This window comes from Coregonus clupeaformis, chromosome 8, assembly GCF_020615455.1.
Source record: "Coregonus clupeaformis isolate EN_2021a chromosome 8, ASM2061545v1, whole genome shotgun sequence".
Classification (NCBI taxonomy): Eukaryota; Metazoa; Chordata; class Actinopteri; order Salmoniformes; family Salmonidae; genus Coregonus; species Coregonus clupeaformis.
Genome location: NC_059199.1, coordinates 15,828,489 through 15,847,027, shown reverse-complemented (window position 1 = coordinate 15,847,027; position 18,539 = coordinate 15,828,489). Strand labels below are relative to the sequence as shown.

At 40.1% G+C, this 18,539-nt stretch overlaps 2 protein-coding genes across 2 annotated transcripts; one reads left to right on the top strand and one right to left on the bottom strand.

The window, feature by feature from the left end:
• Positions 1-3,203: 3,203 nt before the first annotated feature.
• Positions 3,204-6,294, bottom strand: LOC121572110 (odorant receptor 131-2). Its single transcript, XM_041884026.1, has 2 exons — positions 5,237-6,294; positions 3,204-4,837 (listed from the first exon to the last, which is right to left on the bottom strand). The coding sequence occupies exons 1-2, from the start codon at positions 6,160-6,162 to the stop codon at positions 4,777-4,779; spliced, it is 987 nt and encodes a 328-aa protein (XP_041739960.1). The 5' UTR covers positions 6,163-6,294; the 3' UTR covers positions 3,204-4,776.
• Positions 6,295-11,288: 4,994 nt separating this feature from the next.
• Positions 11,289-17,601, top strand: LOC121572976 (cornifelin homolog A). The gene is made up of 4 exons (XM_041885013.2): positions 11,289-11,557; positions 12,367-12,465; positions 16,044-16,195; positions 16,657-17,601. Exons 2-4 carry the CDS (start codon positions 12,369-12,371, stop codon positions 16,795-16,797), a joined length of 390 nt encoding a protein of 129 aa, XP_041740947.1. The 5' UTR covers positions 11,289-11,557; positions 12,367-12,368; the 3' UTR covers positions 16,798-17,601.
• Positions 17,602-18,539: the final 938 nt, after the last annotated feature.

The following is an 18,539-nucleotide window of genomic DNA, read 5'->3' as shown; positions in this document are numbered from 1 at the left end:
GCAACTGACTAGGTATCCCCTTTCCTTTCCCAGGGTGTCCCGTTCCCTGAGTCGGCGTCATCTCTCTGTCCAGCATGAGAAGATGTTGTGTGAGAACTGGTGTGCAGGTGCAATGTTCTGTCTGATTATAGATAAAGACAAGTACTCCTCTTGCCTTTCTCTGCTTGTCTCCCGTACTCATTTAACCTTCTCCTCTTCTTTCCACTCTCTCTCCTTTCTCTCCTCCCCTCGTCGGGCCCATGAGAGGATTATGCAGAACATCAAGACTGCGCTGACGCAACGCCGAGCAGATCTTCAAGAACCTCCGGCTCTGGGCTTCTAAATGCCCCCTCTCATCCCTCTTCTTTCCACTCTTTATTGCCTCTCCCTCCTCTTTCTATCAACTCTGCTCCTTCCCCTCTATCCTCTTCTCTTACATAAAACTCTCCCTCTTTCCACTCTCCTCTCTCTCTTTAACTATAGCCACACTCTTTTTCTCTAACATTCAGACCTCCACCTCTGACCTCCTTCTCCATCTTTCACCTCTGCTCTGTGTATTTCAAATCAGTTATATCATCCTCCATATAGTACCAAGGGACTGAATATGACACCCGATTACTATTTTGTACATTGTAGAATAATAGTGAAGACATCAAAACTATGAAATAACACATGGAATCATGTAGTAACCAATTTTTTTTTAAACAAATCAAAATATATTTTATATTTGCAATTCTTCAAAGTAGCCACCCTTTGCCTTGATGACAGCTTTGCACAGTCTTGGCATTCTCTCAACCAGCTTCATGAGGTAGTCACCTGGAATGCATTTCAATTAACAGGTGTGCCTTGTTAAAAGTTAATTTATTTCCTTCTTAATGCATTTGAGCCAATGAGTTGTGTTGTGACAAGGTAGGGGTGGTATACAGAAGATAGCCCTATTTGGTAAAAGACCAAGTCCATATTATAGCAAGAACAGCTCAAATAAGCAAAGAGAAACAACAGTCCATCATTACTTGAAGACATGAAGGTCAGTCAATACGGAAAACTTCAAGAACTTTGAAAGAGCAGCCGAAAAAAACATCAAGCGCTATGATGAAACTTGCTCTCATGAGGACCGCCATAGGAAAGGATGACCCAGAGTTACCTCTGCTGCAGAGGATAAGTTCATTAGAGTTAACTGCACCTCAGATTGCAGCCCAAATAAATGCTTCACAGAGTTCAAGTAACATACACATCTCAACATCAACTGTTCAGAGGAGACTGCGTGAATAAGGCCTTCATGGTCAAATTGCTGCAAAGAAACCACTACTAAAGGACACCAATAAGAAGAAGAGACTTGCTTGGGCCAAGAAACACGAGCAATGGACATTAGACCGGTGGAAATCTGTCCTTTGGTCTGATGAGTCAAAATGTGATATTCTTGGTTCCAACCATCGTGTCTTTGTGAGATGCAGAGTAGGTGAACAGATGATCTCCGCATGTGTGGTTCCCACGTGAAGCATGGAGGAGGAGGTGTGAGGGTGCTTTGCTGGTCTGTGATTTATTTAGAATTCAAGGCACACTTAACCAGCATGGCTACCACAGCATTCTGCAGCGATACACCATCCCATCTGGTTTGCGCTTAGTGGGACTATCATTTGTTTTTCAACAGGACAATGACCCAAAACACACCTCCAGGCTGTGTAAGGGTTATTTGACCAAGGAGAGTGATGGAGTGCTGCATCAGATGACCTAGCCTCCACAATCATATAACCTCAACCCAATTGAGATGGTTTGGGATGAGTTGGACCGCAGAGTGAAGGAAAAGCAGCCAACAAGTGCTCAGCATATGTGGGAACTCCTTCAAGACTGTTGGAAAAGCATTCCTCATGAAGCTGGTTGAGAGAATGCCAAGAGTGTGCAAACTTTCATCAAGGCAAAGGGTGGCTACTTTGAAGAATCACAAATATCAAATATATTTTGATTTGTTTAACACTTTTTTGGTTACTACATGATTCCATATGTGTTATTTCAAGGTTTTGATGTCTTCACTATTATTCTACAATGCAGAAAATAGTGTGTCCACACTTTTGACTGGTACTGTATATTGATGTATTGCAAGCTGGGCATCTATGTGTATCTTCATGCCTCTTTGTATGATTGGTTAGTCCTGCTTAGTTTCAGTCCATATTAATTCATACAGTACATGCAACAATTTAACACGTTAGGTTATAAAATCTTTGCCTTAGAATCAAATTCCAAAATGCTGTGCAGTATCACTTTGTGACTTGAATTTAGAGAACGTTTTACACGTTAGCTAGAAATTAAAATGACTAATAATTTCTTCAGCTAAAATAAATAGTAGCTCAATAAACTGTAATAGGGTCGAATCTAGCAAAATGACTTTAACTTACATCGAGATATTATGGACATTTTGCTACGTAGTTTCTGATGCCCTCGCAGGATTCTTACATGGTTCTTATTTGCCCTGTTCTACCCCTAGAATGTCTACTGGCCTTACTTTTCAATGTTGTTTTTAAATATTTTGATATCAAGGAACAGCAATATTTAGTAATGTTGTCAGGTATGTACTACATACATATTAAGTGAAGATAATAGTTTTAACTGACTCATTGGAGAATTGTCAGGTAATAGGGTATTTTTGAAACCACACACACATTTTGCCAGTGCCTGTTCTCGTAGCAGTCGCGGGTTGGTAGACGCCTCTGTAATGTTCAAGGTTTGGAAGGAAATGTCTCTGTCTGTCTGTCTGTCTGCACCAGAATGTAGCATTGGAACATTTCTGCAAATTGAGTTGACCTGCTGGCTTATTGTCTCTAAGCTTGGCCAGTGCCCTGCTCCATGGGGCTTAGAGGAGATATTGTGATGTGTTGACAAAATAAATAAAATGTCTAACTGAATAGTCACTTGAACTGCCCTTTAAAAGTTGTTTGTTTAATAAATGTTACCCTTTGTTATTTATTATATGTTTCCCCACATGTGAAACAGAAAAGAGGGCATCCATGAAACACCTGGGGGCGAGAGCTAGAAGGAGACAACAAAAGATCCAGCATGGGGTGGAACGAGTTGGAGAAGACTGCCCAGAACAGAATGTGATTCGTTGATGCCTTATGCTACCTGGTGGTACCCCAAGTATTCATAACAGTATAAATCTGTTCGTTTGAGAGAAAGTCCAGGTACACTAACCCTTAACCTAAACAAAAAAAAGCATATTGAGACAAGTCTTCATTAAAAGCACTTTATAGTCCAGGAGTAAAACCATGTGTAATGTGGGTCGGTGCAGTGAAACCCCTCCAGTCCACTCATCTAAACCTTAATCTTAGTTTCACTTCATCAACATCCTCGTTTACCGAACCTAACCAGGCAATTACAGGAATGAGCTGTGGTGTGTGAAGACTGATTATGTGTCTATCAAACACTATACCCTGCTTTATCCCCTTTGAATGTGCACTACAAACCAAAGTTTGGTTGTGTTTTTGCATGTAGGCTAACTGCTGCACTAGTAATGAGGAACTCTTGCGGTTTGCCGTTGAGAATTTCCCCTTGCCTGAGAGAACAGTGAGCACCAAGTCTGACAAACTGAAGTGAAGCGAGCTCAACCACAGAGTTGCTACTGCTCCAGATCACATGCTGTTCACAATATCAACTATTTTGAATTCATTTGAATATTTTCATCTCAAGTAATAGGTATTGTCTCGACTTTATCTCACACAAAAAGTAATTGCTGCTTCAATTATCATTATTGAATAAACTCTTGCATAGTAGGCTATATTGCATATTGCTCATGCAGTCAATTCTGGTGTCTTGGTGGTTTTGTACTAGGGGTGTAGGCACGAGGGAGCCAGCCCACCCAATGAGATTGAGGAAAAATGCTCTTTACTTGTCTGTGTTCCAAATGGGACATTATTTGTATTTTTATCTAAACTTGCAAACACCATAAGATAGAACTCATAGCAAGCAGTGCACTGGGTTAGTCAGATTTGATTAAATTTAACAACAGATTAACTGGAATTCACTCTCACGGAATGGAGTGCCAAAAATAACTAACTGAAAGCGACACCCCCAATAAGCCACAAATATTACTGCATTGGGGCATAATGTCACTGTGCTTCTATGGCTATATAAACACCATGTCACGATCTGTTTCATTTGTTAATTTAGCATACAAGACAACTCATAATCCAGTGCCTTTATCACAATCAACACACCTATGTTTTTTGTTGTTGCTTCAATTAGCTTTAAAAATGCTACATTTTCTCTCAGCCTCATGGCAAAATGTGTAGAATAGAATGAAATGAGCTATAAAACTATACATTTTCCTCTGCTCTGTGGCAAATTGTGTAGAATTGCAGGAAAACATTTATTTTTTTGGGGCCCACCCATCAACGAATTTCTGGCTACACCACTGTTTTGTACTGTATATTTTCAGTCAAATCCTTGTTGGACTCCTCTCTGACACTGTACAGTTAACATAATACAGGTCTGGGGGCGGTATGTTCATAGTGATGCCCATGCCTATAAAGTCACTAGATCCTGGGTAGAACAGAAGCACTTTCATAGCTTTGTGCAGATGCTGGATATTCAACTACTGTATGAATGAATCAGCAAAAGAGGGTGAATCCACACTGTATGGATATACAATATGCTCCCAAATGTGTTGTGTTGTCTAGTCGCTACACCCTCCATTCCACCAGTGTCTCCATGGCATTTGGGTGGCAGTATCAGTCTGGTACAAAACGTCTTTAGCCCAGCCTGTTATAGGAGTAGTTGAGTTGGTAGGGAGGGCTCCCCCTTCCCTTATACTGGTGTCTGTGGAGGTTCCAATGAGATGAGTGTCTGAGATGTCAATGTTCTTTCCCTGTGGAAAATAAGCAAAACATGCATCTGAGTAAAAAAAGATGTCTCCAAAGCCATGTGATGTTTGTCAGAGAACATCATTGTTTCGTTTTTTTTCAACTATGGTAAGAATAGCTTTGTCTGTAGTCTCACATCCCACATTTTCCAAAACTGCTGTAAAAAAGAGGAAGTAGGAAACATTGTCAGAGAATATACAGTATATAATAATAAGGTTTTGTGAATAATCCTTGAATAAGTGTTTCTGGTTGGTCTACCCAAGTGAGTATTTAGTCATCACCTATTGTCTTTCAGTATTTATCCAGTCATCATTCTCCAAGCCACTGGGCTCGACAAATGAGTGTGTGTAAAGTGAGTAACACATTTTGGGGTTTATCTTAACCACAAAGATTTGATCACATACCGTGGCTGGGGATGCAGACGAGGCGTCGTGGCACGCACCGTCCACTCGAGAACGCTTTTCAGGTGGCGGGAACAACAAGGGAACCGGCGATGCACCTGTTCCAAGAGTTCCTCTTTACGCAAACCATAGACGATTGGTGCGATGCACTGCGCCAAGCTAAAGAAGGCAAAGCTAACCACCGCTGACAGTTCTTTGGTCCCCGACTGAAGGTGTTCTTGTTTCTGGATAACTGTTAGCACAAAGTTGGGAAGGATGTACACCGCGAGTTGAGTACCGTGTAGGGCGATGGTTTTGCATCCGACTATATTGCGTCTATTTGTCACTCCCAACCGTCGCCCCTCAAACAGTATCCTTACATAACTGTACAGAATGAGCACCGTACACACAGATATCAGCAATATTTTTTTCAGTTCGCCTTTCTTCAGCTGTTCCCGGCCACATTCCCCATTTGGACCGGTGGCGTCCCGCTCCGTCTTGGGGAGCAGAGTGAGGGGAATAACCAGCGCGAGCCCCCACGTCAGTAGTCCAACTAGCCAGGGCCAGTGCCAGGCAGAACTGTACCGCATAGGGTGACAGACGGCAAAATAACGGTCCAGCGCCATAGCAGTGAGAGTCAGGAGAATATTGGACGCGCTGGTGATTAGGACAGTTACCATGGCCAAACAGGTGGATGCCACCAGCCTGGCACCGAGGTAAATCTGGAGGTAGAAAACAGAGCACATCCCAAAGTACACCAGAGCTGACATCAACAGGTGAAAAACTAACACAAAGCGCGCATGGCTCCGAAGTCGCTCCTCGCGCACTATAGTCCAGTTAATGACGATGTTGAAGAACGCCAATATTATGAAGGAGATGGTCGACGCACAAACCCGTACATAGGTGTAGTCCTTTACGCCCGTTTCTCCAGTCCCGTTGTATATCGACATTATTCCTCTTTTGATGCTGTATTTAGGGTATTGGTGGAGTTTTTCATCGTGGCCTCTGCCTTCTCATAGTTTCCAACGCCTGTAAAAATCGAGTGATCATCTCATCAATCTGAGTACATCCAAGACATTCAATGCAATGGTCTCGTCTGTGTGTGAGAATTCTCTCTCTCTCTCTCTCTCTCTCTCTCTCTCTCTCTCTCTCTCTCTCTCCCTCCTCTCTCTCTCTCTCTCTCTCTCTCTCTCTCTCTCTCTCTCTCTCTCTCTCTCTCTCTCTCTCTCTCTGGCTGTCTGTCTGTCAACCACAAAAGTGCGCGAGTGTGCACAGTGCCCATTGCCCACATTTCAATATAGTACTTTCCCCATCTTCAACTGGAGACTATATGCTTTTGGGTATCTAAATAACCAAAACTCATGCTAAACAATAACATTTCTCCATCAACATGTGCTGCTATGATACAGCATAGGTATTTTACTCTGAGGGGTATAGGCCCTTTATGCTACCACATAAATAATGTACTCTATCAATAAACATAAAAATAATATAATACAATAAATTCGATACAATCACTTTTTAAATTCAATTCGAATTAGGACTAACAGGGGAAGAACATGTGTGAACTTAAGTGACGTTCAAGGCTCTTTTAAGCACGATCCTAAAACAGTTGGGACATGGCCATCTAGTGCAGTTTTAGCAGAATTACGACCACATATTATACAGTGTATTCGAAAAGTATTCAGACCCCTTGACTTTTTCCACATTTTGTTACTTTACAGCCTTATATAAAATTGATACCCCATAATGACTAAGCAAAAACAGTTTTTTATAAATTTTTGCTAATTTATAAAAATCTAAAACTGAAATACCACATTTACATAAATATTCAGACCCATTACTCAATACTTTGTTGAAGCACCATTGGCAGTGATTACAGCCTTGAGTCTTCTTGGGTATGAGGCTACTAGCTTGGTACACCTGTATTTGGGGAGTTTCTCCCATTCTTCTCTGCAGATCCTCTCAAGCTCTGTCAGGTTGGATGGAGAGTGTAGGTGCACAGCTATTTTCAGGTCTCTCCAGAGATGTTCGATCGAGTTCAAGTCCGGGCTCTGGCTGGGCCACTCAAGGACATTCAGAGACTTGTCCCGAAGCCACTCCTGCGTTGTCTTGGTTGTGTGCTTAGGGTTGTTGTCCTGTTGGAAGGTAAACCTTCGCCCCAGTCTGAGGTCCTGAGCGCTCTGGAGTGCTACAGAGATGGTTGTCCTTCTGGAAGGTTCTCCCATCTTCAAAGAGGAACTCTGGAGCTCTGTCAGAGTGACCATTGGGTTCTTGGTCACCTCCCTGACCAAGGCCCTTCCCCCCCGATTACTCAGTTTGGCCGGGAGGCCAGCTCTAGGAAGAGTCTTGGTGGTTCCAAACTTCTTCCATTTAAAAATAATGGAGGCCACTGTGTTCTTGGGGACCTTCAATGCTGCAGACATTTTTTGGTACCCTTCCCCAGATCTGTGCCTCAACACAATCCTGTCTCGGAGCTCTCCGGACAATTCCTTCGACCTAATGTCTTGGTTTTTGCTCTGACATGCACTGTCAACTGTGGGACCTTATATAGACTGGTGTGTGCCTTTCCAAATTTACATGTACATTTTAGTCATTTAGCAGACGCTCTTATCCAGAGCGAAGTGGACTCCAATGAATTTTTTGAAACATCTCAAGGATGATCAATGGAAACAGGATGCACCTGAGCTAAATTTCAAGTCTCATAGCAAAGGGTCTGAATATTTATGTAAATAAGGTATTTCTGTTTTTATTTTATATTTTTTTATATAAATTTGCTGTAAAGTAAGAAAATGTGGAGAAAGTGAAGGGGTCTGAATACTTTCCGAATGCACTGTACGTTGATAAATGTCTATGACAGGTTGTCATCTATCGACCGATATATGTAGTATATTATTGAGATTTGTCTGTTAGAAGAGGGCAAACGGTCCCAGTTCCATTGATTTCAATACAATTTCGTTGTGAGTGATTAATTTGCGCACACTATTGATTACAGTAGAACAAGCTAATCAATTCCAGTCTTGAGTGACCACTTGGTAAATATTGGTGTGTGTGTATTTTATAAGGTACTAATTTAGCAAAATACAAGTAATCTGAACACGAGTGTGAGACCTGTATGTAGGGAGTAACTTTCATGTATTTGTCTTCAAAGTATCATGACTTATTTCAACATATTGATTATGAATTTGGATATCTAAAACCGGTGTTTTGACACTCAACCAACCATAAATAAATAAAAAACAGGAAACAGCAACACTATCATTTTCAATGTATGTTTTATGAATATAAATTGTACTTTTAACATAATTTTTCAACATGATTCTACTTTATCAGGTAAAAACTACTGAATGAGCCCAAAAACGTGCTATGATTTATTATTATTATTATTATTTTGATGATATTAGTGAAATCCTGAAAATATGTTTGTCCCAGCTATAAAGAGGGGGGACCCTAACAATTATAATATGAGTAAGGTAGTAGGGGGTAACCATCCCCCTGTAATTCACATAAAGACCACAAGATGTCACCAAATTATTTTCCCAACACTTTCCCTGACTGTCACTGTTCTTGCTGAACAAGAAATGTCCTCTGTATCATCACAACTTTTTGAGATATTTCAACAAAACGATTTTGTGGTAAATTTATCAAATTTATTGACATTTTGAAAAAGTTGTAGATACATTCTAATGAAGTTAGATCTATATATTTTAAACAATATATACAAGTAGGAAAGCCTTAAGATAAATAATCCACTTGTTTAGAGAGAAAAATGTAGATAATGTTTGAGTAAAGTAGTAATATGTTGGATGAGTGTGTTGGTGGCAACTCACCCCCTCTCCTACTAGGGGGTAACTGGCCCCTGGGGGCTAGTTACCCCTTTATGGTTATGAATGTGTTTCAACCTGTCATTTAGACAATGACTAGCCCAGTTAGCGCTAGTTTATGCTAACTTGCTAGCTAGCAACTTCACTAGTAGTAATTGATAGCCAGCTAGCTAGTTACCATAAGCTGCTAGGAGTGCTAGCTAGCAACCTTACTACCATAACATAACTTAATTTCAGTTGTAAATATTTCCACTAGTGACTGATAGCTTTACAGTTAACCTCTTAAGGATCTGACCATACATTTTCTCCTAAAATGACATATCCAAATCTAACTGCCTGTAGCTCAGGACCTGAAGCAAGGATATGCATATTCTTGATACTAGTTGAAAGGAAACACTTTGAAGATTGTGGAAATGTGAAATTGATATAGGAGAATATAACACATTACATCTGGTAAAAGATAATACAAACAAAAAAACATGCGTTTTCTATATTAAAAAAAATTCATCATCTTTGAAATGCAAGAGAAAAGCCACAATATAATATTGCAGATGCAAGAGAAAGGCCACAATATAATATTGCAGTTTAGGCACAATTTAGATTTTGGCCACTAGATGGACGCAGTGTGTGTGCAAAGTTTCAGATTGATCCAGTGAAGCATTGCAATACTGGACTATTTTGTATGAAGTCTGCCCAAATGTGCCGAATTGGTCAATTGATACATTTTCAAGTACATAACTATAGAGAACATACAAAAATGGTATGGTAATACAAAATTTAAGTTTACACACTCCCAGGAATGTCATACATGATGGATCATTAGCTTATACACTAACTTTCACATATCTAGATGGCTGGGTGTGGAGACAGAGACAGCAGGGGTTCAAACTGTAGAATCCAATTCCTACATTTGAATATAAAAATGGATTTTATCAAACAAAACTAGGCTACATTTTATCTCTGGGACCCTTAAGATGACAAATCAGAGCAAGATTACTGAATGTACAGTAAGTACATTATTTACCTTCAGAGATGAATGTATCAAACCAGTTGCGATGATACGTTTTTTGTTGTTGTGCACTCTCCTCAAACAATAGAATGGTATTTTTTCACTGTAATAGCTACTGTAAATTGGAGAGTGCAGTTAGATTAACAAGAAGTTCAGCTTTCTGCCCATATAAGACATGTCTATGTCCTGGAAAATGTGCTGTTACTTACAACAGTCATGCTAATCACATTAGCGCACTTTAGCTCAACTGTCCCGTATACGGGACACCGATCCTGTAGAGGTTAATGTAACGTTATAGCCTTTTAGCTATTTTACACAGCATTTTATGTCATATAGCTAGATAGCTATCTATGTTTTTAAGAGAGAGCTTTCCAATTGGCATCTCTCCCCCTGTTTTCAGTCACAGGTAGGGACTGGATTAGGTGTGAGCAGTGCAGGACGTGGGCTCAGGAGTTTTGCTCCAATTTTACTGGAGATATTTGTGACCTACAGGTACAAACTAGAATCGTGCAATAGCAGAGTGTAAGAGAGTTGCCACATCAATGTTACACTGAGTTAATTAGATAAGTTATTGTTATTAAATGTCATATTCCAATGTTATTTAACCTTATTATTTATATTACATTCCAATATTATATTCCAATGAATTAATTTTTGTATGAATTAAAAATAACTATTGAAAACCTTTTGCTTCTGAATGTAATTTTAAAGACTGCTGGGATTCAAAATCTTGCATTATTCAAATCATATTTAGTGCAATTGTACATAATGGATTGTATGGAAAAGGAACAACAAAGAAAGAACAAAGAAAATTAATGTGCAGGTGAGTTAAAAAAAGGGACATCTCCTCATAGTGCGGATATTAATGGTGACATATTTTAATCCCCCCCCATTAAAATAAGACAACTAGATTTAGCTTTTAAATATTACTTACTAAAGGATTTGTAAATAATAATTGATTAAATGGATTTTAACACACTTGTGTGAAACCCTATGCCATAATCTTTTTACCCTGGTACTTTAAAAAAACAGCCTTTTCTAAAAACAACATTTCATGAAATAACTACAAAAGTGTAAACTGTAGCCATTTATTTCAATTTATAGTTTATTTGCCTAAGCATGACCTTCATTCACATACCAATTTTTTTCCAAACGTTGCTTTTTTGTGTCAGCAATTAAATATTGTTCTTAGGGGGCTAGTTACCCCCTAGTACCCTATGTCGGATTATATCGAAACAATATTGTCCTCATATCCACCAATATGTCACTGGACCCACACTAACTTAAAGTACTCCTAAAGGTTTTTTGCTACAATATGGTGGATTTAGGCAGATACAAAAGTGTAACCTAGGCCAACTTTTATTATAGGAACCGATTTTACAGCGTTTCCGCAATGACATTATAGACGTGATCATCATTTCATTGGAAAGCCTGCTGCTACACAGTTGTTCTCTCTGCTGCAAGCAGTGTCCACCCTCTCTCTACTCAGGCTGTAGTTGAATAATAAGAAAGGTAAGAGAAATTCAATTTATCTGTAAATGTATATTAATGTATTAAAGAGTAAGTTATTTCATTTGCATGACTTATTAACGGCTTTTTGTTTAAATCGAATGAGGTGGGTTTATACTTTTCCCACAACAAACCGGAACTATTGGATTAGAGATGGATATAAACTTGAATAGTTATTTAGAAAATAAGTGTTCCTGGTTGGTTGCATTTTATTTACAAAACATTCAAGATTCGACAAGATAAGTTATATATATATATGAAGTAGCACGTTTTGTTTTGTTTTTCAATCGTTTTTATTTTTCGTATGAATGTATGTATTATTCAATATTAATTTTCGACATTATTTGATACAGGCACATGCTGTTGTTTGCAGCAACAGCAAAACATTTTGGGAAATTGTTATTGTTCAAGAAAGTATTTAACCATTTAACATGCAAATGTATAATATCTAACTACATCCTTGCATTTAAAAAACCCTTATCAGCCCAGTACATCTCTCTCCCTACTAAATGTAAGCTCTTCTCTTCTCTTCCTCCCCTTCCTCCTTTCTTTATTTCTCTCTCTCTCTCTCTCTCTCTCTCTCTCTCTCTCTCTCTCTCTCTCTCTCCCTCCCTCCCTCCCCTCTCTCCCCCCCTTTCCTCCTTCCCTCCCTTCCTTCATGTTTCCATTCTTCTTTCTTTCTTTCTTTCTTTCTTTCTTTCTTTCTTTCTTTCTTTCTTTCTTTCTTTCTTTCTTTCTTTCTTTCTTTCTTTCTTTCCTCCCCCTCCCTCCTCCACCCTCCCTACATCTCCCTTGGGTGTGGTGTGGTGTAGCCATGGCTGTCCAGCAGCAGATCACTACTGTAACCACCACCCAGAGCTCCGGGGAATGGAGCACAGGACTGTTTGACTGCTGCTCTGACATGGGTACCTGTAAGTCACATGGAGTCAATTCCATAATTTGCTCATCTCCAAACCCAGAACCAAATCTATATATATATATTTTTTTTTAATGTTTTTATTTTGTAATGTATATTTGTATTACTATTTTTTTTCTTCGATTCTGTCAGAGTACATATTCATTATACAGTTCAATTTAAATCAAACTAGAGACTAGTTCTGAGCGCCTTACACCTCATATACTCCTGAGAGAAAAACATTGTTGGTACTATGCAAAGACCTTGACATTTTAGTCATTGAGCAGACGGTCTTATCTAGAGCGACTTACAAGAGCAATTAGGGTTAAGTGCCTTGCTTAAGGGCACATCGACAGATTTTTCACCTAGTCGGCTCGGGGATTAGAACCAGCGACCTTTCGGTTACTGGCACAACGCTCTTAACCACTATAATTAACCACTAAGCCGATACCATACGCCCCGGCCCCAACCTCCACCCAGAACACTGCAGGAAATAGGCTTACCAGGGGAGGGGTCTGAGCTGTGTTTTCCTGTGCGAATCTGACATTTACTGGAAGGGGGATGGGGGTGGGGTTAAAGAGGGACCTGATTGGAGAATTACAAACAGAAAGCCAGAGCTAAGTGGGTGACGTTATCAGGAACCATGGAGACCAACGGGGCTGCGCTCCAGGAATGTCAATAAAACGGAGACACCAGATAATGAATGTACAGCGTTACAGGGAAGCATAGAGCTGGTTTCATTAGGACATTTTACATGAACATCACGGCGCATTATGCGGGATACAGCGGCAGATTGACGAGGGCGGCATTTTCTGAGCTAAACGGACCGTTACGCACCTCCAACAACAACACATAAAACCTCACATAATTCTGCCCCAAATCAATGACAATTTCTCTCAACCAGTGGCATATGGGCTTTTTAGGTGAGCGCTGATGCCGCCCTTTGATAAGCAGTGCCCACTTTGTATAGGGGGGTGCATATTTTGCTTGTCCATTCCCAGCGCGCTTCTCCAGGGTGCTGTTGGAGAGAAGCATCTCTGCAGCGCTCCACCAATGTTCCGTCTATCAAAAAAATAATCTAACAAAAATCCTGTAGCAGATATAGGATATGGTAGAAAGATTATGAGGCTTTTTCTGTAGTCTACAGGCTGGAGATAAAATGTATGACAATGTAATGAAACGGACACTTTTTACATCAAGCAGATTTCTCCGATCAAATAGCCTAACTTAAATGGCGCCCAATTAAATAAAAAATGAGCTGTCATGTTAACAAACAACATATCCTAAAAACAGGACAGGTAAAAGTAAAATGGACAATATGGAATGAACAATCATAACTGTTGTCCAGGAGTTTTACCCCATTGTCATGATCAGTGGTTTCAAGTATGTATCTGTCAATTTTTGACAAGCTGATCATAGCAAAACAGAAAATACTTCTGCATTTCCTGCTGTGTAAATACATTGCAAATAGGCTTCAAATAGGCTCGCGATAACTCCTGATAAAGTTGGGTAGCTGATATTCAGAGTTTAAATACATGGTAGGCTACACCCCAGTGAGCACGAGCTGACGTCTTTTGGATGTATTTTTTTGTTCCTGTCTGGATGTCCTTTTGTGGGGTTTTACAAATGGTAGACTTACCACATATATGGGCATTCATAAAATTATATTTCAGGCAACACTGTAGGCTACACCTAAGTAAGAACAGACCAACACCGATGCCTTTTGGACATCTTTTTCTGATGCAGTTCTGGACCGGCATTTATTTCCACATCCACTGACATTGGTTTTTGGTCCAGTCTGGACCAAATCTGAACCAATCATAGACATCTATGTTTGGTTCAGATTTTGTCCGGTCTGGACCAGCCTTGATTTGGCCCAAACATAGACGTCTATGAATTTCTTATTTTCAACTTTCATTCAGAACCAAAAAATTATCCTGATTTCAACGTCCGGAAAATGAAAATATTTTATTTTCAACGTCCTGGAAAATATGTATCTTAAAAATACGGAAAATACCTTTTCATCTTTCATTCAGAACCTAAATTGAACCTAACTTCAACATCTGGAAAATATGTATTTTAGATATATTTTCAACATCATTTTGCTTACTGGGACGATTCTAGCTTTGCTGGGGACAGCATATTTTGGTACTGCCTATGGCAGCCCTGATGAACATCCACAATGAACAGGAGAGAAAACTGAAATCATTTATTGCCATCCCTGCCTTGCCATTATTGTATATTCATTAGTCGGTTACAGTGGTGTAAAGTACTTTAAAGGACTACTTAAAAGTACTTTAAAGGACTACTTAAGTAGTTTTTTGGGGATCAGTACTTTACTATTTATATTTTTGACAACCTTTACTTTTACTTCACTACATTCCTAAAGAAAATGATGTACTTTTTACTCTATACAATTTCCCTGTCACGCCCTGACCTTGAGAGCCCGGTTTTCTCTAGTTGGTTTGGTCAGGGTGTGAATTCTATGTTATCTATATCTATGTTGGCCGGGTGTGGTTCCCAATCAGAGGCAGCTGTCGATGGTTGTCTCTGATTGGGGATCATACTTAGGCAGCCATTTTGCCTACCTATGTTGTGGGATCTTGTTTCTGTTTGTTTGGCTTGTTTGATGTATAGCCTTTAGAACGTCATGTTCAGTTGCGTTGTTATTTTGTCAAGTGTTTATTATATTTATTAAACATGTACGCATACCACGCTGCACCTTGGTCCAATCCTTTACTCAACGAACGTGACGTTCCCTGACACCCAAAAGTACATTTTGAATGCTTAGCAGGATAGAAAAATTGTCAAATTCACGCACTTATCAAGAGAACATCCCTGGTCATCCCTACTGCCTCTGATCTGGCGGACTCACTTAACACACATGGTTAGTTTGTAAATTATGTCTGAGTGTTGGAGTGGGCCCCTGGCTATCCGGAAATAAATATAAAACAAGAAAATGGTGCCGTCGGGTTTGCTTAATATAAGGAATTTGAAATTATTTATACTTTTTCTTTTACTTTTGATACTTAAGTATATTTGAGCAATTACATATACTTTTGATACTTAAGTATATTTAAAACCAAATACTTTTAGACTTTTACTCAAGTAGTATTTTACTGGGTGACTTTCACTTTTACTTAAGTCATTTACTATTAAGGTATCTTTACTTTACTCAAGTATGAAAATGGGATACTTTTTTCACCACTGGCTGGTTGATGGTTGATGGTTTTCCGTTAGAGTGATCTGTTGATGTTGAGAGCTCTCTCTAGAGAGAGAGAGAGAAGAAGAGAGGGAGAGTTGAGATCTGACTCACTCTGTCTCAATCATACCCAGCACTTAGTGGTGGGACTGAGGGAAAGAGGGAGAGGCTAAGTGGGAGGAAGTGGGAGAAACGAGGGAAGGAATTAAGATGAGGCAATATACAATATATGTGTTGAAAATGAGTTTATTTACATATATTTTTGTATAGTTTTACCTCTATTTTCACTCTGAACAAACGTTGTTTCATCACATTGTAATCTACTGTATATGAATCATCAAGTATTATGTATCATAATACTATGATGACCTTGATTTGTCCCCCCCCCCCAGGTTGCTGTGCCACGTGGTGCTTCCCCTGTTTTCAGTGTCAGACGGCCTCCCACTACGGCTGGTGTGTCTGTATGCCCCTGCTGGACCCATGTGCCTTTATGGCTGTCTCCTGCTGCATGCGCTCCTCCATGAGAGAACGCTATGGCATCCAGGTACAAGCCCTGGGAGTGGGTAGGGATGGGGTGGGTGGGGAAAGTAGGTGGGATGGGTTGGGAAAGAGGGTAGAGGGAGGTGGGGAGGGGGTGGTGGGAGGGGGAAGAGGGGGGAGGGGCAGGTAGGGGGTGGTTCCCACAGCACCTCTCATTTAACCTTCTGAGGGGAAATGGTGTTGGAAACTATCAGACTTTTGAGATGTTAAGAAATATCATTGGTGTGCTTGGAAATGTTGTTGTTCTTAGTGTTGTTAGTGCCTTGATTCCCCTTTAAATATAACGCTGAATATGGAATTAACTACAACCTTTTCTCTCTCCTTCTTCTTCCCTGAACTTTTCTACACCCCCTATTCTTCTTTCCACCTCTGTCCTTATCCTCCTTTTAACTCTGTCCTGTTGACATGTTCTTGTTCTCTGCTTTCATTTTCTACCCATCTCTCATTCCCTCTTCCCCCTCTCAGGGTTCGACCTGTGTGGACGTCGGGTTGGTGTGTTGCTGCTACGCCTGTGCCTGGTGCCAGATGGCTCGTGAGGTTAAGACTCGAACCACATCAGGCATCCAGCAGGTTAATATGGTCACCCAACAGCTTCACGTGGCTTAGGATCCCAAAAAGAGGGTAGTCACTAGATGACCAAGCAAGAAGGGCGATTTCATCAGAACTGCTGAGCAAGTGCTTTAACTTTATGTTCCTTGTCTTGTGTGACAATTAACATAGGGCGTACTGTTTGCATTTATTGTTTGAAAATAACACAATTCCTATCATGGCCGAATAGTGACGTCCAAGTGACGTCCAAGAAATAGGGCCATACTTAGATAGAACGCCACTATAATCTATAGTAAATATACTGTATGTTGAATGTACTGTATAGATGTGTTATACCATTATTAATGTCTTAACCATTGAATATTCATGTCAGGCTTAAAACATTTTTTACAGCTTACCATGTACTTGCCTTTCTTGTGCACTTGTCTTTTCTTAGTAGCCCTGACTTTGCTGAAAGCTGCTCCATTGAGGAAAGGTTTTGCTTACAATGACTGTGATATGTGGTTGTCTTACCTAGCTACCTTAAGATTAATGCTCTGGATAAGTGCGTCTACCAAATGACTAAATGTGTAACCCATGATTCAAATGCCAACCACATTTCAATTGAATGTTCTTATATATAAATATATGCCATTTAGCAGACACTTTCATCCAAAGCGAGTTACAGTTTTGCATGCATACATTGATTGTTTGGGTGATCCCAGGATTCAAACCCACTATCCTGGCGTTGCAAGCGCCATGCTCTACCAACTGAGCAACAGAAGTCCACTTGTTTCTAGTTGATTTTATTGCTTTCTCCTTGATTTGATCTGCATGGTCCATATGTGTTTTTAAATAAAGCATTTATCTGTCTTACCTTGACAGACTTGTTAAGAAGCTTATTGGGGATCCTTTTGTGTGTGTGTATGTGTGTGTGCGTCTGTGCGTGTCTGTCTGTCTCTGTCTTTCTGTGTGCGTGCAGTGGTAGACAATTAACGACTGGTTTTAAAGAATGGCTACATGTGACCAGTGATGTGTATTCCTGGATGCCAAGGGAAGCCAGGCATCCCCAAAACATTTACTAAGATTTTCTATTTTTTATAATTTCTCTTTCGTCTCTCTGTGTTTCATAATTTTCCTTTAATTCGCAAGAGGCTGACTGTATCTCATAGGAGAATGCATATGAGCGAGCGAAACTGTCTCTCTACGTGTAGGCCATCTATCTGATGCTGTCTGGTCCAAACGAGTATGACATTGTTGCCGCCCGTAGCATTGAACGCAAGGGAAGCCATCGAGCATTTGGCCTCCCTTGACAAAAAAAGTATAAAAGATTAGCCAATCAGCGTTGAGCTAAACTGAGCGAGCACAATTGTGAATGGTCCTGGCGAGGAAAAAAAGTGTCAAGGGAAGCCAGCTTGGATTTGGCGTCCCTCCTATCAAATCTTCATTAACAGAAACAACTTGAATTGTTGCATCTCGTTGTGTTTTTGTCCTCCGGTGGCTACCTAGCCAGCTAGCCAGCTAGCTAAAATCGGCCCTTTCCTAAATTAGCCATGGATGGAAATAGGGATTTGGACTTGTGGTTTTACTTAATTCTCTGTACTGGCCAATGACTATAATAGCGATTCTGATCCAACCATTAATTCATACATTGTTGTGCCCCTGGCCTGAGAGGATGGAAGATCAATATGTAGCTAGATGTAGAATGTTAATGTTAACTAGCTAACGTTGCCCATGAATGGAAGTTAGGCTAGCGTTTTAGCCAGGTAGCCTAGGACAACAAAAAATAAAAGCGTTTACTGTATGACAGAGTAATAGAC

Bases quoted from the DNA above. Each gene is read 5' to 3' on its own strand.
- LOC121572110 (XM_041884026.1), bottom strand. From the start codon at position 6,162: ATGTCGATATACAACGGGACTGGAGAAACGGGCGTAAAGGACTACACC. The intron at 4,838-5,236 runs GTATGTGATCAA...TATTTTCCACAG, and splicing joins CGTCTGCATCCCCAGCCACG to GGAAAGAACATTGACATCTC.
- LOC121572976 (XM_041885013.2), top strand. From the start codon at position 12,369: ATGGCTGTCCAGCAGCAGATCACTACTGTAACCACCACCCAGAGCTCC. The intron at 12,466-16,043 runs GTAAGTCACATG...CCCCCCCCCCAG, and splicing joins CTGCTCTGACATGGGTACCT to GTTGCTGTGCCACGTGGTGC. The intron at 16,196-16,656 runs GTACAAGCCCTG...TCCCCCTCTCAG, and splicing joins GAGAACGCTATGGCATCCAG to GGTTCGACCTGTGTGGACGT.